At 41.7% G+C, this 21,894-nt stretch overlaps 1 protein-coding gene across 8 annotated transcripts in view; it reads left to right on the top strand.

Annotated features, from left to right (window-relative positions):
* LOC135552367 (plectin-like) overlaps window positions 1-18,216 on the top strand; it is a 191,656-nt gene extending 173,440 nt beyond the window's left edge. For all 8 annotated transcript variants that reach the window (XM_064983936.1, XM_064983935.1, XM_064983942.1 and 5 more), the window contains 7 exons: window positions 136-492; window positions 734-817; window positions 910-1,014; window positions 1,128-1,226; window positions 2,635-5,985; window positions 6,423-13,705; window positions 13,840-18,216. In XM_064983936.1, coding sequence (XP_064840008.1) covers window positions 136-492; window positions 734-817; window positions 910-1,014; window positions 1,128-1,226; window positions 2,635-5,985; window positions 6,423-12,788 — 10,362 coding nt within the window. In that variant the 3' untranslated portion in view covers window positions 12,789-13,705; window positions 13,840-18,216. The remainder of the gene's footprint in view (window positions 1-135; window positions 493-733; window positions 818-909; window positions 1,015-1,127; window positions 1,227-2,634; window positions 5,986-6,422; window positions 13,706-13,839) is intronic.
* Window positions 18,217-21,894: the final 3,678 nt, after the last annotated feature.

Genomic DNA, 21,894 nt, shown 5'->3' with positions numbered 1-21,894 from the left:
CTATGCATTTGTAGTGATGTTCCTCTCTCTCCCACTCTTTCTTTCTCTATCTCTCTCTCTCCTTCTCTCTTTCTCGCTCTTCCTCTCTCTTTTACTCTCTCTCTCTCTCTTTGTCTCCCTCTTTCACTCTGGTAGACAATGCGTGGCGAGGCAGAGGATGACCAGAAGACGTTCGACAATCTCCAGGTGGAACTGAAAAAGGCGGCGGCCGTGAATGAGCGGATTAAGCTGGTCCACAGCGAGCACAACACCGAGCTGGAACACTACCGCCAACTAGTGGCAGGGCTAGAGGAGCGCTGGCAGGTTGTATTTGCCCAGATAGACCTGCGCCAACAGGAACTGGACTTGCTGGGGAGGCAGATGTGCGCCTACCACGAGAGCTATGACTGGCTCATCAGATGGCTCGGTGATGCCAAGCAAACGCAGGAGAAGATCCAGGCCATGCCCATCGGCGACAGCAAGGTCCTTATGCAACAGTTGGCACAGGAGAAGGTACTCTACGACTAATAATAATATTTGATTGGATTTATATAGTGCTTTTCCACCTAGATGCTCAAAGTGCTTTCCATAGTAAAGGGGAAACTCACCTCATCCACCACCAATGTGAGGCACCCAGGACAAGGTAGCAGGAGGCTTCCATTACAAATAGTGGAGATGAAGCTTCTTTGCTCGATGATGGAATATAATGTTACATTATCATGACAGTCAGTGTTCCAATCTTTTATCATTGTAGAAACTCCTAGAAGAGATCGAGAAGAACAAAGATAAGGTTGAGGAGTGTCAAAAACATGCAAGGGCATATATTGATGCGGTCAAGGTGCGTATGCAAATCACTTAAAACAAGATCATGCATATGGAGATTTGTTGCATTAATAAAATGATTATATTATGTCCATGTGTTTTCCCCAGGACTATGAGCTTCAGGTGGTGACGTACAAAGCTCTGGTGGAGCCCCTGGCTTCGCCCCTTAGGAAAACCAAAATGGAGTGTGCATCTGACAATATCATCCAAGAGGTCGGTCATATAGACACGATGGGGAATTTATTTAATAGTCTTTTACAGCTACAGTAGCTTTAAAGTTGATAACAATTATATGGGATTACTAAACATCTGAAATTGTCTTTCAGTATGTGACTCTGAGAACCCGCTACAGTGAGCTAATGACTCTGACCAGCCAGTACATCAAGTTTATCACGGAGACACAGCGCCGCCTTGAGGACGAGGAGGTAATTGAGGGACACATTGAAGGCAGGCAGCAGCTCCCTGCTCCCGACAACTTTAATTAAACCCACCAACCATAATAACAATCGCCTGGTCCGAGATCTGTTTGTGCGCCCATGTCAACTATTTAGATGTTTGGCATGTCAAGGAGTGACATGATGGCACAAACAGACTTGAATACCCAGGCGATAACAACACTTACTATAAAACACTCTCTTTATGTATTAATGTATTAATTAAAAGGTTCAATATATTTGAGCTGATGTGGTCTATGAGAAAATGAATTAGTTTTAGTATAGCTCATCACAGTATGGAAGGTGAGTAATAAAAAATAGTCATTTCAAATTCCGGTGCTACAGCACATCCCTAACACGTCACTAACAGTATCTGTCTCTCATTCTCCCTATACTGTGGTTCATGGATGTGTAATAAGTCTTTAAATTACACTTGCAAGTTAGTTTTCCTACAGTATCCACTCAAATCTGAAGCAAACATCAGGCTCCCCATTCAACCCCAGCCTTTTTTTCTTCTGCAATTGAATTTGTTGTTTCACTCTTGAAACAAAAATATTTCTGCACACTCCATTTTCTCTGATCTGGTGATTAGGACTCTGCAGTCTGACTAACGACCACCTCAGAATGATAATTTCAAGTGACCAGTTTTGTTTGCCCCTTTATTTTCCAACCTAATTCAATCTAAGCATATTCTCTATGGGTAATACCCTCTTTGCAAATTATTATTTTTCAGCTTCTTGTCCTTTCAAGTTTAGTTCCAATTTTAGTCCAAGGTAATACAATCTTAGTCCAAGGTAAAGTTGAAGAGTAGTAGCCAAGTCAGTACATTGACAAGTGTTATTTGATTGATTCGTATTTTATCTTAGTAATGAAAGATTAAATGGCTACTTCAAAAGACCCAAGGTAAAATACCTAATTGGCATGATATACCATTCAAGATCCCAATAGTGTTGTGAAAATGTCTCATATGTGCCATTCGTTAAGTAAATGTGACGAGACGTGTGATTATTTCCCTAAAACAAATAACAAACATTTCTCTCAGTCGATAACAAATGTTTTTTCATTTGAAGTAACGTTTTGTTCTACAATGGGATCCGAAATGATTGACACCCTTGATAAAGATGAGCAGAAATTTCTGTTTTAAAATACATAATTCAAATACTGAGCTATATTGTATGTTCAAAAACAATTGGAACTTTTTAAATTATTTATTTTTTAAAGTCAGTTTTGCTCATCTTTATCATGAGTGTCAATCATTTCGGACCCCACTGTATGTGTACCTACATATACTTAAACGTTTGACTTTTTTTTGAGTAATTCAATCAACTCAACATTTATATTCTAACACTGTAATACTTAACATTGTTTTTCCCTTTACCTTTTGCTTCCACTAATACAGAAAGCTACTGAAATACTAAAGAAGGAGGAGAGAAAAAAGCTTTCTGAGATGCAGGCTGAATTAGACAAACAAAGACAGTTAGCTGAGGCACACGCAAAAGCTATCGCTAAAGCGGAACAAGAAGCCCAGGAGCTCAAGTTGAAAATGAAAGAAGAGGTCAGCAGGAGGGAGGTTGTGAAAGTGGATTCAGAGAAACAGAAGCACAACATACAGCAGCAGCTGCACGAACTCAAGAACCTGTCAGAGCAAGAGATCCAATCCAAGAGCCAGCAGGTTGAGGAAGCACTGTACAGTCACACCAAGATAGAAGAGGAGATCCACATCATCAGAATCCAATTAGAGACCACCATAAAGCAGAAGGCCACTGCTGAGGCCCAAGTTCAGCAGCTCAGGGACATGGCTGTCGAGGCTGAGAGACTGAGAAAAGTTACTCAGGAGGAGGCAGAGAAGCTTCGCAAGCAGGTGAATGAAGAGACTCAGAAAAAGCGCAACGCGGAGGAGGAGCTGAAACACAAAGCTGAGGCAGAACAAGAGGCTGCCAAGCAAAAGCAGAAGGCCCTGGATGAGGTGCAGAAGTTCAAGATGCAAGCTGAAGAGGCAGAGAGACGCATGAAACAGGCAGAGGAGGAGAAGCAGAGGCAGGTCATGGTTGCAGAGGAGGTGGCACAGAAGAGTGCCGCCACCGAGCTGCAAACCAAACGCATGTCCTTTAACGAGAAGGCAGTAAAGCTTGAGGCATCACTGAAACAAGAACAGGACACTGTTATTCAGTTGCAGGAACAGGCTGAGCGCCTCAAGAAGCAACAAGAGGAAGCCAACAAAGCCAGGGAGGAAGCAGAGAAGGAACTTGAGAAGTGGAGGCAGAAAGCCAACGAGGCACTCCGTTTGAGACTCCAGGCTGAGGAAGATGCCCATAAGAAGAGCCAGGCTCAGGAGGAAGCAGAGAAGCAGAAAGAGAACGCTCAGCGAGAGGCAAAGAAAAGGGCTAAGGCTGAAGAGGCTGCTCTTAAACAAAAGGAAATGGCAGAGGAGGAGCTGGAGAAACAGAGGAAATTGGCAGAGGGAATGGCCCAGCAGAAACTCTCTGCAGAGCAAGAGCTAATTCGCCTAAGGGCTGACTTTGACCATGGTAAGCAACAGAGGTCTCTATTGGATGAAGAGCTCCAGCGCCTGAAAAATGAGGTGAATGCTGCTGTAAAACAAAGGAAAGAGCTAGAAGATGAACTGGCCAAAGTAAGACGTGAAATGGAAGTTCTTCTTCAGATGAAGTCCAAAGCTGAGAAGGAGACCATGTCTACAACAGAGAAAAGCAGAAATCTCCTTGAGTCTGAGGCATCGAAAATGAGGCAACTAGCTGAAGAGGCGACTAAGCTGAGATCAATTGCTGAAGACGCAAAGAAGCAGAGGCAGGTAGCAGAGGATGAGGCAGCTCGGCAAAGAGGAGAGGCTGAGAAGATACTCAAGGAAAAACTGGCAGCCATTAATGAAGCAACTTGTCTGAAAACTGAAGCTGAGATTGCCCTGAAGGATAAAGAGGCAGAAAATGAGCGACTTAGGAGAAAAGCCGAAGATGAGGCTTATCAGAGAAAGGTCCTGGAAGACCAAGCAAAACAGCACAAGCAAGACATTGATGAAAAGATCACCCAGCTTAAGAAAACTTCTGATTCTGAATTGGAGAGGCAGAAGAAGATTGTAGAGGAAACTCTTAAGCAGAGGAGGGTGGTCGAAGAGGAGATTCGCATACTAAAACTAAACTTTGAGGAGGCATCAACAGGCAAGTTGGATCTTGAGTTGGAGTTGAACAAGCTTAAAGGCATTGCAGATGAGACACATAAGAACAAAGTCAAGGCGGAGGAAGAATCAGAGAAACTCAGAAAGCATGCTTTAGAGGAGGAGAACAAAAGGAAGCAAGCTGAAGAGAAAGTAAAAAAGATCACTGCAGCAGAGGAAGAGGCAGCGCGACAATGCCAGGCAGCTCAGAAAGAAGTGGAGCGCCTTAAAAAGATTGCTGCTGATGCTAACAAGCAAAAGGAGGATGCTGACAAAGAAACAGATAAACAGATTAGTCTAGCCAAAGAGGCTGCACAGAAATGTAGTGCTGCAGAAAAGAGAGCACAGGCTGTTCTGGTCAAGCAGAAAGAGGACAATCTTTTCCAGGGCAAGCTCAAAGAGGAGTTTGACAAGGCTAAGAATCTTGTACAAGAAGCTGAGAAGGCGAAGGAGAAAGCTGAGAAAGAGGCTGCTTTACTCCGTCAAAAAGCAGAGGATGCTGAGAAGCAGAAGAAAGCAGCTGAAGCTGAGGCTGCCAAACAGGCCAAGGCTCAGGGGGATGCTGAGAGACTGAGGATGGAAGCAGAGCAGGAGGCTGCAAAGCAAGCAGAAGCTGAGGCTGCTGCTCTGAAACAGAAACATCAGGCAGATGCAGAGATGACCAAGCACAAAAAGCTAGCTGAACAAACAGTGAAACAGAAGAAACAAGTTGAGCAGGAGCTGACAAAGGTGAAACTACGACTGGATGAGACTGATAAGCAGAAATCTGTTTTGGATGAAGAGCTTCAGCGCCAGAAGGATGAAGTTAGCAATGCTGTCAAGCAGAAAGCTCAAGTGGAGGATGAGCTATTCAAGATCAAGGTCCAGATGGAGGAGCTGATCAAACTTAAGCTTAGAATTGAGAATGAAAACCAGCGTCTCATGAGTAAAGACAAAGATAATACTCAGAAATTCCTGGAAGAGGAAGCTGAGAACATGAAGAAGCTTGCGGAGGATGCTGCCAGGCTAAGCTTAGAAGCTCAGGAGGCAGCCCGAGAGAGACAGATTACAGAGTCCGAGCTTGAAGAACAGAGAGCTCTTGCTGACAAAATGCTGAAGGAGAAAATGCAAGCTATCCAAGAAGCAGCTAAACTGAAAGCTGAGGCAGAGAATCTCCAGAAACAAAAGGACAAGGCTCAGAAGCAGGCCCAAAAACTGCTGGAGGACAAGCAGCAGATGCAGCAACGTTTTGAGGAGGAGACAGAGGGCTTCCAAAGATCCCTAGAGGCTGAGCGCAAGAGGCAGCATGAAGCTGCGGTGGAGGCAGAAAAACTGAAGCTTAGGGTGACACAGCTTAGTGATGCTCAGTCTAAAGCAGAAGAGGAGGCCAAGAAATTCAAGAAACAAGCAGATGAGATCAGGGTTCGTCTCCAAGAAAAAGAGCAACATGCTTCAGAAAAAGTAATTGTAGAAAAACTGGAGGTGCAGAGATTACAGAGCAGCAAAGAGTCTGATGACCTACGCAAAGCCATAGCTGACCTTCAGAAAGAAAATGAGAAATTACAAAAAGAGGCTGCAGATCTACAGAACAATTCTAAAGAGGTATTGCAGAATGTGAAATAATCCTGTGAAATAAAAATTGCACACCCCTTTGCAAATATCCATAACCTTCTCAAAAACACTAACACATAAAGGAGGTCCAAAGTTACTATTCATGTGAATTGCAGAGACTGTCAACAATACTAAGTGTCCATTAATTTCTCATGAATTACCAAATGTTGCTGCATTTTGTAAATCCAATTATGTTTTCTAGCAAATGTTTATAATTGCATTTCAAAATTAAACCGATTTCAAATAAATTTCCAATCATAGAATACAGAATACAGTTATATGCTGTATATACAATACCATTTATATATACATATATTGATTACATTATTTAGAAGTTATAATCAGTGTAATATAATGTTAAGAACATGTGAAAAAGGTATGTTTGGAGTTGTATTAATTTTGTCTTTTTTTTTTTATCTCCAAATTAGATGGCCAATGCCCAACAGGAACAAATTAAAAAGGAAAAGATCGTTCTTGAGCAGACTTTCCTGACAGAAAAACAATTGTTGTTGAAAAAAGAAAAGCTCATTGAAGAAGAGAAAAATAAGCTTGAGAAACAGTTTGAGGATGAGGTTAAGAAGGCCAAAGATCTCAAAGATGAGCAGGATCGTCAAAAGAAGCAGATGGAACAGGAGAAGAAGAAACTCCACGCTACAATGGATGCCGCTGTTAAAAAGCAGAAGGATGCTGAGGAGGAGATGAGCAACAAGCAGAAAGAGATGCAGGATCTTGAAAAGAAAAGGCTTGAACAAGAGAAATTGTTGGGTGAGGAGAATGAAAAGCTTCGAGAGAAGCTGCAGCAACTTTCTACATTAAAAACATCAGCAAAATCCCACACTAAAGAAATGGAGATGCAAACGGATGAGGTCCCTGAAGATCAGCTGATTGCAATGACAATGGTGGGAACAACAAAGAAAGTATTCGATGGGTCTGCAGTAGTAGATGGTGAGAAGAAAAACGAAGAATTACCATTTTCTTTCGATGGGATTCGGGAGAAGGTTCCTGCCAGCAGGCTCCATGACATTGGTATACTGAACAAGAAGGACTTTGATAAGCTGAAAAAAGGCAAAACCACAGTGAAAGACCTGAGCAAGACAGAGAAAGTGAAAACATGTCTGAAAGGCAAGAATAGTGTTGGTGGAGTCTTGACTGCAGCCAAGCAAAAAATGAGTGTGTATCAGGCCATGAAAGAGAATAAACTTTCTCCTGGCGCTGCTACAATGCTTCTTGAAGCTCAGGCAGCATCTGGCTTCATCATCGATCCAGTGAATAACAGAATGCTCACTGTGGATGAAGCTGTAAAGGAGGAATTAATAGGTCCAGAACTCCATAACAAAATGCTTTCTGCAGAAAAAGCAGCTACTGGTTACAAAGATCCTTACACTGGAGACAAAATCTCACTCTTTGAGGCCATGAAAAAAGGTCTGATTGAACAAGACCAGGCCATTAGACTTCTGGATGCTCAGATTGCAACTGGTGGAATAATTGACCCTGTCAATAGTCACCGTGTGCCTCTCCAGACAGCCTATAAGCAGGGCCAATTGGATGCTGAGATGAGCAAAACTCTATCAAACCCTACTGATGACTCAAAGTTATTCATTGACCCAAGCTCTCAGGAGAGCCTCACTTATCAGCAACTATTGGAGAAATGCACCCCAGATGCAGAGACAGGCCTACTTATGTTACCAATCACAGAGAAGGCTACACAAAGTGACAAGACCTACACAACTGAAGAAACTAAAGAGGTACTCACTAAAGCGAATATCTCTGTACCATTTGGAAGATTCCAAGGAAAGACTGTGACCATTTGGGAAATCATTAACTCAGAGTATTTCACAGAGGCACAGAGGAAGGATCTGATTCGCCAGTACAAGACCGGAAAAATTACTGTGGAAAAAATTATCAAAATTGTAATTAGCGTTGTGGAAGACAAAGAGAAGAAGAATGAAATTGTGTTTGACGGTCTGAGGATTCCTGTCACTGCAGCTGAACTTCTAGAATCTAAGATCCTCAATAAAGACCTGTTCAACAAATTGCATAATGGTAAAACAACTGTCAAAGAAATCTCTGAGATGGAGCCTGTTACGAAAGCCTTAAGGGGTACACATAGCATTGCTGGAGTGATCATTGAGTCAACAAATGAGAAAATACCATTCTATCAAGCTGTAAAGGAACAGATGCTCTCTCCCGAGACTGCATTGACTCTTCTTGAAGCTCAAGCTGGGACTGGATTTGTAATTGACCCTGTCAAAAATCAGAAGCTCACTGTGGATGAGGCTGTTAAATCAGGTCTTGTTGGCCCAGAGATGCATGAAATACTTATGTCTGCAGAGAGAGCTGTTAATGGATACAAAGATCCCTACACTGGAAAGAATCTATCCCTATTTGAGGCAATGTTGAAAGACCTCATTAAGAAAGACCAGGGTATCCGTCTGCTAGAGGCTCAGCTTGCAACTGGAGGTATAATTGATCCAGTTAAAAGTTATCACATCCCACATGATGTTGCCTGCAAACGTGGATATTTTAACGATGAAACAAACAAGACCTTGAGCAACAACACTGATGAAACTAAAGTTTTCTTTGATCCTAACACGTGGGAGAATGCATCTTATGTACAACTCATGAAAAAATGTATCACTGACAAAGAGACTGGTTTTCCATTTCTTCCGCTCTCAGAGAAAGCAATTCAAAAGTCAAAAGAGGGACATTATAAGTCAAAAGAGGAACATCAATACACTGAGGTCCAGATCAAAGATGCCCTGAACCAGGCAACTATGGATCTGCCATATGGACCTTTCAAAGGAAGGAAAGTCACTATTTGGGAGATCATAAACTCTGAATATATTACAGAGGAACAAAGAATCGAGTTGATTCGACAGTACAGAACTGGAACAGTGACTATTGAAAGAATGATTACAATCATTGTCACAATGGTTGATGAAAAGGAGGCTAAGAAACAGGAAAAGGAACAGGCCAGCTTTGAAGGGCTTAGGTCATCGGTCACTGCCAGCTCATTGTTTGAATCCAAAATAATTGATAAAGCTACATATGATCAACTACAACAGGGTAAAAAGAAACCCAAAGAAATCAGTGACATTGACTCAGTCAGAAAGTACTTGCAAGGAACAGATGGACAGATTGTAGGCATCTATATGGGCGAATCAAAGGAAAAGGTTAGCATTTATCAAGCAATGAAGAAGAACATATTGAGACAAAATACAGGTCTTTCGTTGCTCATGGCACAAGCAGCAACCGGTTTCATTATCGATCCTGTCAAAAACCAGAGGTACACTGTGGATGATGCTGTGAAAGCAGGAGTTGTTGGTCCTGAGGTTCACGAGAAACTTTTGTCAGCAGAGAAAGCAGTGACTGGCTACAGAGATCCATACACGGGCAACACGATTTCCCTCTACCAAGCCATGAAGAAGGAGCTTGTGCTACGAGAACATGCTATTCCCCTGTTGGAAGCTCAGGTGGCCACAGGAGGGATTATTGATCCAGTCAGCAGCCACTGTGTTCCAAATGATGTGGCCTTCCAACGTGGCTATTTCAATAAGCAAATGGCTAATAACTTCACTGACCCCTCAGGGGATATCAAAGCTTTCATTGATCCCAACAATAATGAAAGTTCCACCTACAAACAACTGCAAGAGAAATGTATAAGAGATGCAGATACCGGTCTGTGCTTCCTGCCGCTATCAAAGGCTGAAGCTCAAAGTCCCGTGGAAAAGTCATACGTATACACTGAAGAAATGGCACAGACAGACTTGACTAACACTCAAGTGGATATCCCTCATCCGAGCTATGCAGGGAAGGTAATGACCCTATGGGATGTCATGGGGTCAAACCTTCTCCCCGAGGAGGAAAAGCTAAGGCTCCTGGAGCAGTATCGCCTCGGGCAAATCACAAAGGAGAGAATGATCATCATCGTCATTGAAATCATTGAACAAAGGGAGATACTGAAAGGAGAACAGAGCATGTCCTGTGATGTGATCAGACGAAGAGTCACTATTGAGGAGCTCTATAGTTCTCGCATTATCGACCTTCAAACATACAACATGTTGAAGCAAGAGAAGAAAACTATCCGGGAGGTAATGGAGATGCCATCTGTAAAGCAGTATTTGTTTGGCACAGGCAGTATTGCTGGAATCCTCTCAGACTCCCCATCTAAGGTTAGTATTTACCAGGCCATGAAGAGAGGTCTCATTAAGCCTGATTTTGCTATCAGTCTCCTGGAGGCCCAAGCGGCAACAGGATTCATCATTGACCCAGTGAAAGAAGAATTGCTAACAGTTGACGAAGCTGTGCGCAAAGGGCTAGTCGGCCCTGAAATCCATGACAAACTTCTCTCTGCCGAGAGGGCAGTCACTGGCTACAAGGATCCTTACAGTGGAAAAGTAATCTCTCTCTTCCAAGCGATGAAAAAAGACCTTGTTCCTGAGGACTATGCCCTGAGGCTCCTTGAAGCCCAGGCTTCCACTGGGGGACTTATGGATCCAGAATACTACTTCCACCTTCCCACCGATGTTGCCACGCAACGCGGATACATCAATAAGGAAACGCATGACAGGATCACTGATCCAAACAGTGATGTACAAGGTTATGTTGATCCAACCACAGAGGAGAGACAGACCTATGCCCAGCTGCTGAAGAGATGCAAAGCTGATAAAGAGAGTGGTCTGCGATTACTTTCACTGGCCGACAGAAGGCTGCTTTTCAAGGGTCTCAGAAAGCAAATCACCTTAGATGAGCTGCTTCGTTCACAGATTATTGACCAAAAGACATACAATGATCTCACTGAAGGCCTTATCTCAGTAGAGGAGGTCAGCAGAGAAGTGAAGAAGTACCTTGAGGGCACAAGCTGCATTGCCGGAGTATATGTAGAATCCAGCAAAGACCGTCTGTCCATCTACCAAGCAATGAAAAAGAACATGATAAGACCCGGGACAGCCTTTGAACTTCTTGAGGCTCAAGCAGCAACAGGATATATAATTGACCCAATAAAGAACCTGAAACTGAATGTTGGTGAAGCTGTTAAAATGGGAGTTGTTGGTCCAGAGTTCAAAGACAAGCTCATCTCTGCTGAGCGTGCCGTTACAGGCTACAGGGATCCGTACTCTGGCAAGATCATCTCTCTATTCCAGGCCATGAAAAAGGGTCTCATTCTGAAAGACCACGGCATTCGCCTATTGGAAGCCCAAATTGCCACTGGTGGGATCATTGACCCAGAAGAGAGTCACCGCTTGCCAGTCGAGATGGCCTACACACGTGGCCTGTTTGATGAGGAGATGAATGGCATTCTTACAGACCCATCTGATGACACTAAAGGCTTCTTTGACCCTAACACTGAGGAGAACCTCACTTACCTGCAACTGATGGAGCGATGTATGATTGACCCGGAAACTGGACTAGCACTTTTGCTGTTGAAAGAAAAGAAACGTGAGAGGAAGACATCCTCCAAATCATCTGTGCGTAAACGCAGGGTAGTCATTGTTGACCCAGAGACAGGCAAAGAGATGTCTGTATATGAGGCATATCGCAAAGGACTTATAGATCAACAGACCTACATGGAGCTTGCAGAGCAAGAGTGTGAGTGGGAGGAGATTACTATAACCTCATCTGATGGTGTTGTGAAGTCCATGATCATTGATAGGAGGTCTGGCCGACAGTATGACATTGATGATGCAATCACAAAGGGCCTCATTGACCAGTCTGCTCTGGATCAATACCGTGCTGGAACTCTGTCCATCACAGAGTTTGCAGACATGTTGTCTGGAAACATAACTGGCACCAGATCCAGATCATCCTCTTTTGGGTCCACATCATCTTACTCCAGTAGCCCAGCTCCCTCTATCAAACCCCCAGCAACAATATGGAATGATCCAACAGAAGAAACCGTGCCTGTGGCTGGAATACTGGATACTGACACATTGGAAAAGGTGTCTGTCACAGAAGCCATGCACAGAAATCTTGTGGACAATATCACAGGTCAAAGATTGCTGGAGGCTCAGGCTTGCGTTGGTGGCATCATTGATCCAAACACTGGAGAGAAGTTCTCAGTTTCAGATGCAATGAACATGGGACTTGTGGATAAGATCATGGTTGACCGAATCAACCTGGCACAGAAGGCCTTCAATGGATTTGAGGATCCCAGAACCAAAAAAAAAATGTCTGCTGCACAAGCATTAAAAAAAGGGTGGTTGTACTATGAGGCGGGTCAGAGATTCCTGGAAGTACAATATCTAACTGGTGGTTTGATCGAACCAGAGGTCACTGGCAGAGTTCCACTAGACGTTGCAGTCAACAAGGGCACCCTAGATGCACGTACTGCACAAAAGCTACGAGATGTCAGTGGATACTCCAAATACCTCACCTGTCCAAAGACAAAGCTTAAGATCTCATACAAGGATGCCATGGATAGAAGCATGATTGAGGAGGGTTCTGGTCTGCGTCTGTTGGAAGCCTCTTCTCAATCAAGTAAAGGCCTTTACAGTCCCTACAGTGTTAGCGGTTCAGGGTCAGCATCCGGTTCCCGGCCCGACTCAAGAACTGGCTCCAGGTCAGGCTCCAGACGAGGGAGCTTTGATGCCACAGGCTCTGGTTTCTCCACTAACTTTTCCCCCTCCTCCTTCAGCTCGACGAGCTATGGGCGCAGATATAATGCAGGATTACAAAGCGGACTTAGCATGGATGAGCTAGCACAGGCCCTGACATCATTAGCAATGGGCAGGAACTGCAGTTCTGAAGAGAAAATATTCACCACAATACAACCCAATTACTCACCAGTTGCCTAATTCTTATTAGAAAAATAGACTACCTTTATTCTGCTCTGCATGTCGTTATTATGGGGCTTTTCTGCAGTATATTATACATCTTTTTGCTGGCTTTACATTTTGTCCATAGATTTATTCAGTTAAATCTGCTTGAAGTACATTTTTGGTTGCTCTCTTTTGTTTTGTGTAGTCTGAGAAGTCACATTTTTGTAGACTTTAATGGCAATGTTGCCATTATTTATATGCTTACATACAGAAGAGCTGTGTTTTTAGCAACTACAATTATATTGATAATAACATTTTCAGTGTTAGATATGTTGACATATTTTTTTCATTTTTAAGCCAGCTTGTTATTAGTTCTAATTCATTATGCTTCCTATAGTTACATTTTCAGACATTTGAGTAAAAATTATATTTTGATTTTTTTATATATTTCTGTTAAATTCCATCAAAGAAAGAACAATATCTATTATAAAGTATACCTTTTTATGGCAAAAACAAATTAGATGTAAAAGCTGTTAAACAGATGTCTGTCATTACAAATATATAGAAAGGAAAGCATCCAATCTGCAGAGTAGAATAAGGAGTCACGGGACAATTAATTATTATAACACTGGAAGAAATGCTTAAACAAAAACCAAGCTTCAAGATCTTTTCTCATCTCGGCTACAGTGCCGCTAATACTTTGCTAATGTTTGGATTCTACCTATCCCCTTCTTGTAATATACAATGGACTACCAATCAAAACTATGCAGTCTTTATACAGTCAAGCACCTTATGGAGAGAGCATTCCAAGGATGGCAATCCCAACATAATATAACCTGGACAAACTCACTTGAAGTGAAAGATGCCCCAAATCACCATGAAACAGCTCGGTCTCATCTCAAGCTGAAATAACTTCTCAGCAGAACCATTGCTTCTCTGGAGACTTTTGAAAGGTAAGTCTCTAAATCCTTTCTTTGATTTTTTTTTTTTTTTGCTAGACGTGAATCTTAAATAAATGCTGTATCTTCAAGTATTTTTTTCTTCACTTTGTTGAAATCTAAGTTTTGTCTGTATTTGACTCCCTTAGTCATCTCCACTCCTCCTCTGTGTGCTGATGCTTTGATGTCTTCCAATATCCTGAGAACCTCAAGTCAAAAAGAAGATCACCGGCAATGTTCAAGACTGCACCGACATACATGTCTATCATTTGTTTTCAACTTTTTATTTTTCAGCCATTTATTCAAAAAATAAAGGATGATGTTGTTAACTGAGCAAAATAGAATGAATCACTGCTTTGACCGTCTTCAACCTTGCGTCTAACTTTGACCCTCTGCCTGCTCACCTCCACCTGATCGCAGTAACAGTCTTATCCACCTCCACACAAACCACAACCTTGCGTCTAACTTTGACCCTCTGCCTGCTCACCTCCACCTGATCGCAGTAACAGTCTTAACCACCTCCACACAAACCACAACCTTGCGTCTAACTTTGACCCTCTGCCTGCTCACCTACACCTGATCGCAGTAACAGTCTTAACCACCCCCACAAAACCACAATTGCTGTATTGAAATGTTTTTGTAAGTGCCTGCATATTCAATGCATCAAAGGGTTGCGTCGATTACAAGGTGTGAATTGTACTGTAAATTGAGTGATTCACAACTGGAGAAAAAAACTGACACAGTTCCCATAGTTCAAATTATATATTATCATTATTATCAGGTATTTCCCAAGTTCATGACACAATTTATGCATCATACAGTATTCATACCGCAAATCCCTTTTATTTCTATATAATACAACTAAGAACATTTGTACAGGGCTAATATTTAAGTAAATGTTTAGAGCTAAAATAATTATAACATTTGAAATGTACTGACAAGCTATGTACTGTACACTGTATTATACACTGAATGTACAAAACATTATGCACACCTTCCTAATATTGAGTTGCATCCCATTTTGCCCTCAGAACAGCCTCATTTCGTCGGGGCATGGACTACAAGGTGTTGAAAGCGTTCCACAGTGATGCTGGCCCATGTTGACTCTTAATGCTTCCCACAGTTGTGTCAAGTCAGCTGGATATCTTTTGGGTGGTGGACCATTCTTGATACACATGGGAAACTGTTGAGCGTGAAAAACCCAGCAGGGTTGCAGTTCTTGACACACTCAAACTGGTGCACCTGGCACCTGCTACCATACCACATTCAAAAGCAGGTAAATCTTTTGTCTTGCCCATTCACTCTCTGAATGGCACACAAAATCCATGTCTCAATTGTCACAAGACTAAAAAATACTCCTTTAACCTGTCTCCTCCCCTTCATCTACACAGATTTAAGTGGATTTAACAGGTGACATCAATATGGGATCGTAGCTTTCACCAGTCACCTGGTCAGTTTATCATGGAAAGAGTAGATGTTCCTAATGTTTTGTACTGTCAGTGTAAATTTGAAAAGTATCTTTAAGCTTAATCACTTGTTGCCTCCTAAACCAGTGTTCATATTTTCCACCACAATTGTTTGTTTTATTGTTCCTTAAAAGTGCTTTCCTTTGTAAAAAATCTAAATTTCCGTAATTGTCATACATATTTTATTATTGCTTTGCATGTTTTATCCCCATTTAAATGACATTCAGCTTATCTTATGAAGGCTTTATAAAGCCTTCATAAGCACTACATCAATGTGTTACAAAGTATCTATGACCGTATGTCATGCTTTGTAAATGGTTCATAAATGTGACATAATCACCCATGTCAAATGTGACATAACCCTCTATGTGGAATATGATAGCAACATGTGCTTTATAAAGGGAGACATGTTGGGTCAAGGGATTGGAATACGCTCTAAAGTGAAGTCATGTTAGTCACATTACACCTAATCTCATTCCCAGACACATCCGCCCAAATATGTGGAAGGTCTGCTTGACCAACACATTAAACTTGGCCTTCATTAGTTAGGGTTAGGTTTAAAATCTCATTTTCAGAAGATCAATTGTGGAAATGGGCAGGGTTTAGCAATAATTATGACTTTTTAACTTTGTTAACTAGTAATGATGACAAGTACTTTATTCTGTATGTTCACTCCTATAGAATTCTATGGTCACTCCACTAAGGCCAGCTTTGAATGGCTGATATCACAGGCTTAAATGTGTGGTGTGTTCAATAGTCTAGGGACGACATTACACCAAGGAACACTGACCATTATGAAAGCCCCCAACCTAAAAACATTGAAAATGGCTGTCTTCTGGCGCCAAGTTACATGTTCCTCAGTACACACACACACACACAAAAACAAACCATACCGTGCGTCGTTGGGCCCATCAGGTCTTTGCAAGCTCATCAGCCCATTTAAATACCTCTTACATCCTACAGTAACCTTTGGATCATGATAGAACCTTCATAGAACCTGTATAGACTCTATTTTGCATGACACTGTACTTAAGTCAGACCCCTTTGGTGATTTATAACACATACATAAATGCCTTGTATCATATGAAGCTGTACTGACTATAAAGTCAGACACCTATGGTCATTCATAACAGACCCATAAAGGCTTAATGATGTAAACACAAATGTATTAACACTTAAGAAATGATCACTAAAAGCTAAAACAAATAAACATTAAAGACAAATACATTAAGTTTCAAAAAGTCCAGCAAAGCAATTATATTGAACATTACACAGGACTGTGAATACTGTAGCCTGTCCCTGAGCTAGTGGATTGATGGTTCTTGCCTCTCTGCCTGCTGGAGGTACTGCATGTTGTTTCCAACCTTAAAAGTAACAACAAAGAAAGTTATCATGTCTGTTTTTCTGTGCAGTGTCAGAAACTCTAAATGGGGAGATGGGAAACTCCATTTGATTCGTATTATTCTATTATTTAATGTACAGTCATGTGATGACATGACTGAGACATGTCTGTATCTAAGGGGATTTTTATTTAGCTGAGCCTGCTAGCTAGCAACATTTTGGCTAGCTAGCAATTGCTGTGAAGTTACCGAAATTATTTGAAATAACGACTGAGGTAGCTACAGTATGGAATTTAACTCAACTCTAGTAATTTAAATTACAATGAATAAAGGTTAACTTGTTTATCACTCTCCAGTGGCACCACAATTGGGCATTTTGATTTGCGAACTCATCACATGATCAGCATCTTGTCTGTAACGCTAAAAAAATACTTCCGGGTCACGGAATTTAGGAATTCTTCCAAATAAAAGTACGTCATGTATTGAATTCATAGTATAAAAGTGTCAATCTGTATTCATGATATATGAAAAATAGTTGTCTAAACATGAACAATGATTCATATTTGTTCATATATAAGTGACATTTGTATTAAATTTGGAATGCGAATCACTGTACAGTGTACAGTGACTGTTGCTGGCCTTTTACTCCACCCATTCCATTGGTGGTCATAATGCTAATCACTGCACATAATCATCACATGTGCGATTGTTCCGTAACAAAAGCCCTCTGACCAAACAACAATGCAGGGCATGAGCACTGAATTCATGGGCAACTACACTCAAAATATATGTTTCTTAGATTTTTCACATACCTCAAGTCATCCCCTAATGCGGCTTAAGCTTTGTGTTGAAGACAGAAAATCAAATGTTGTATTTTTTCAATTAAAAACGTGAATAAAATGAGGGAGAACCTAAAACAATTGGGGAAATCTGAAACCTGGAAGAACATTTTATTTGGGAAAAGAAAACATAAGTAGGCAAAAAAATCTAAATGGATTTTAAAATGTCTCGCCAACGTGTTTTGCTGTGCATGACTGCACAGAGTGTTAACCTGCAGCCTAGTATTTTGGGGAAAGTTGAGGTCTGGTCCAGTATTGACTATGCACACAAGAGGGAAAGAAGTTGTGCCATCTTAGAAATGTTTTAAAATAATATCAAATTTAGCAGACGCTTTTACCAAAAGTGACTCACAGTCATGCGTGAATATATTTTTATGTATGAGTGTTTTCAGGATCCCACTCTCCGGGCATTGCAATGCTCTACCAAGATGCATGACAGGGTTATAAATGCTTTGTGAACCTTCAATTTAATATGATTTATAAAGCCTTTTTTAAGATGTGCTTATGTCATCGTTTATAAAGTACAGGTTTGTGTCATTTGACATCGTGGGTTATATCACACAGTTATGCCACATTTATGAACCCTTTATAAAGCATGACATATGCTTGTAGATGATTTGTAACACATGTAGTGTTTATGAAGCCTTTATAAGCTGCACGTCATTTAAAGCAGGACATTTAACTTGGTTGAAAATATAAATAGTTGTATCAATTTGAGAATACATTTTTGGTTGTGAAGCCTTTTAAAAATGTTTGAAGGATTTACTTTAAAGTTGGGTTTTCAAGCATGCTTACAATGGTGTTTTGAAAGGATGGCATTGTATTTTATTGTAACACCTAACAGAATGTAAATAAATTTATGAGGCATCAACACAAAAGTCCATGCAATGTCTTGAGTATGTTTTTTCTGATGCAAATATGTTGGCATGTAGATAATTACACTCAAACAATATCACATTTCAGGGAAGACCCAGATGGAGACAAAAGTTTATTACTTGAACAGGGGGCAGGAAAAACGACAGGTCAAGAGCAGGCAGAGGTCAGTAATCCAGATCAGAGTCCATAAAGTACAGAATGGCAGGCACTCTCAGGGTCAGGGCAGGTAGAGGTCAATAATCCAGTGTGGTGGGGCAAGGTACAGGACAGGAGGAAGGATCAGGGCAGGCTGAGGATCAATAATCCAGTGTGGTGGGGCAAGGTACAGGACAGGAGGAAGGATCAGGGCAGGTAGAGGTCAATAATCCAGTGTGGTGGGGCAAGGTACAGGACGGCCGGAAGGCTCAGGATCAGGGCATGCAGAATGGTCAAAACCGGGAAAACTAGAAAACAGGAACTAGAAAAAGACGGGAGCAAGAGGGAAAACGCTGGTAGGCTTGACAAACAAAACGAACTGGGAGAAAAGCTTTAAGTTCCTCGCGGTGCACATCACTGACAACCGAAAATGGTCCCTTCAAACAGACAGCGTGGTGAAGAACCTCAAGACGCTGAAGAAATTCGGCTTGGCCCCGAAGACCCTCAAACTTCTACAGATGCACCATTGAGAGCATCCTGTCGGGGTGTATCCTCGCCTGGTACGGCAATTGCACCATCCACAACCACAGGGCTCTCCAGACGGTGGTGCGGTCTACACAACGCATCACCGGGGACACACTGCCTACCTTCCAGGACATCTACAGCACCCGATGTCAGAGGAAGGCCAAAAAGATCATCAAGAACAACAACCACCTGAGCCATGGCCTGTTCACCCCGCTACCATCTAGAAGGCGGAGACAGTACAGGTGCATCAAAGCAGGGACCGAGAACCTGACAAACGGCTTCTATCAGCAGGCCATCAGACTGCCTAAATAGGTATCTCCCCTGATGTGGAGATGTTTTCAACACAGACTCATTTTGTTGTACAGTATTCCATATAAGGAATCCAGACCTTATGAAAGTTGCACAGTTTACCCTTAATGTTGTAATAAATTAAATATAGTAATACATAACTTGACATTTCTTCCATCCATTGTTGGTGGATAACCAACCTTCCAATTAATGTCACTCTATTTCTTAGCCGTTATAAATGCTAGGTTACACAGTTTCTTCTGATAACGGTCTCCAGTATCAACATTTCCACGCAAACAAAAACAGGGAGAAGGGAGGAATCTGCATACTGAGATGATAAAAGAACATAGTCTTTGCCAGGATTCAGCCAGGATTCAGCCAGCCTTCACAAGACCAGAACATGCGCAAATATGTCCCTTTTTTGTGTTTTACACCTCCAGCAGAAGAATACAATTTGAGTGAATGATATTCAGTTTAACTGGCATATAGTATGTTCTATGGATGGTTTTAAACTGCAGTAATTTATGTCTGAGATGATATGAACATGACTGGGCATTCTAACATCTGTATCCATTCATCATCATCAATAGTGTCTCCCAGGTCTTCTTCACATTTTTATTTTACATGTTTTGTGTCATTGGGAAAAGCCTCTATCAACCCTTGATACATTTTGGAGAAGCAACTTTAAAGGTTGTCAGACTGCCTTAAAATAGTTTCAGTCTTTGCTTGTCTAGTGCTTGCTTCAACAGAGAGAATAAAGTGTTGTATCGGCAAAAGTTCACCACTGCGCTGTCACAGACTGGTCTTCCCTGGCTGCCTGACCCTGATGAGACCTCTTACCACCTGATCCTGCTCAGATGATGCATGACAAATACTTACCTTGGTGTACAGTTGAAGTCAGAAGTTTATATACACTTCGGTTGGAGTCACTAAAACTCGTTTTTCAACCATACCACAAATCTCCACAAGTCTGGTTCATCCTTGGGAGCAATTTCCAAATGCCTGAAGGTACCACGTTCGTCTGTACAAACAATAGTATGCAAGTATAAACACCATGGGACCACGCAGCTGTCATACCGCTCAGGAAGGAGACGCATTCTGTCTCCTAGAGATGAACGTACTTTGGTGCGAAACGTGCAAATCAATCCCAGAACAACAGCAAAGGACCTTGTGAAGATGCTGGAGGAAATGGGTACAAAAGTATCTATATCCACAGTAAAATAACTCCCCTATATCGACATAACCTGAAAGGTCGCTTAGCAAGGAAGAAGCCACTGTTCCAAAACCACCATAAGAAAAGCCAGTCTACGGTTTGCAACTGCACATGGGGACAAATATCTTACTTTTTGGAGAAATGTCCTCTGATGAAAAAAAGACGGAACTGTTTATCCATAATGCCATTGTTATGTTTGGAGGAAAAAGAGGGAAGCTTGCAAGCTGAAGAACACCATCCCAACCGTGAAGAACTGGGGTGGCAGCATCATGTTGTGGGGGTACTTTGCTGCAGGAGGGACTGCTGCACTTCACAAAATAGATGGCATCAGGAGGGGGAAAATTACGTGGATATATTGAAGCAACATCTCAAGACATCACTCAGGAAGTTAAAGCTTGATCACAAATGGGTCTTCCAAATGGACAATGACCCCAAGCATACTTGCAAAATGGCTTAAGGACAGCAATGTCAAGGTATTGGAGTGGCCATCACAAATCCCTGACCTCAAACTATAGAAAATTTGTGGGCAGAACTGAAAAAGCGTGTGCGAGCAAGGAGGCCTACAAACCTTACTCTGTTACACCAGCTGTGTAAGGAGGAAGTGGCCAAAATTCACCCAACTTAATATATTTCGACCAGGGCATAACACACATTATGTTTGTCTTCATTTATTTGGTCAGGCCAGGGTGTGACATGGGTTTTTGTGGTGTGTTTTGTCTTGGGGGTGTAAATCATAGTCTATGGCTGCCTGAGGCGGTTCTCAATCAGAGTCAGGTGATTTTCATTGTCTCTGATTGGGAACCATATTTAGGCAGCCATATTCTTTGAGTATTTCGTGGGTGATTGTTCATGTCTCTGTGTTTATTGTCACCAGATAGGCTGTATAGGTTTTCGCGTTCAATTTCATTAAAGAACATGAGTAACCACCACGCTGCATTTTGGTCCGCTTCTCCTTCTACAGACGAACGCCGTTACAATGTGGAAAGCTTGTGGAAGGCTACCCAAAATGTTTGACCCAAGTTAAACAATTTAAAGGCAATGTTACCAAATAGTGAGTGAGTTTATGTAAACTTCTGACCCACTGGGAATGTGATGAAAGAAATAAAAGCTTAAATAAATCAGTCTCTCTACTATTATTCTGACATTTCACATTCTTAAAATAAAGTGGTGATCCTAATTGACCCAAGACAGGGAATTTTTACTTGGATTAAATGTCAAGAATTGTGAAAAACTGAGTTTAAAGGTGTATGTAAACTTCTGACTTCAACTGTATATATCCTAACATCATTGTCAAGCAAAGACTCAACATCAAACTCAAAAGAACAGACAATTACTCTTCTGTTTCACCACTCACGCCACCCTGTCTGCATCGCACCAAACGACGAGCGTCACAAACAATGACAGTCTACCCCTTTAGAAATAAAAGCGGAAATAAATCATTCTCCCAACCAATTATTTACATTTACATTTAAGTCATTTAGCAGACGCTCTTATCCAGAGCGACTTACAAATTATTCTGACA

The sequence above is a fragment of the Oncorhynchus masou genome, chromosome 13 (genome assembly GCF_036934945.1).
Source record: "Oncorhynchus masou masou isolate Uvic2021 chromosome 13, UVic_Omas_1.1, whole genome shotgun sequence".
NCBI classification, from domain to species: Eukaryota; Metazoa; Chordata; class Actinopteri; order Salmoniformes; family Salmonidae; genus Oncorhynchus; species Oncorhynchus masou.
This window is presented reverse-complemented; position numbering and strand designations above follow the sequence as displayed.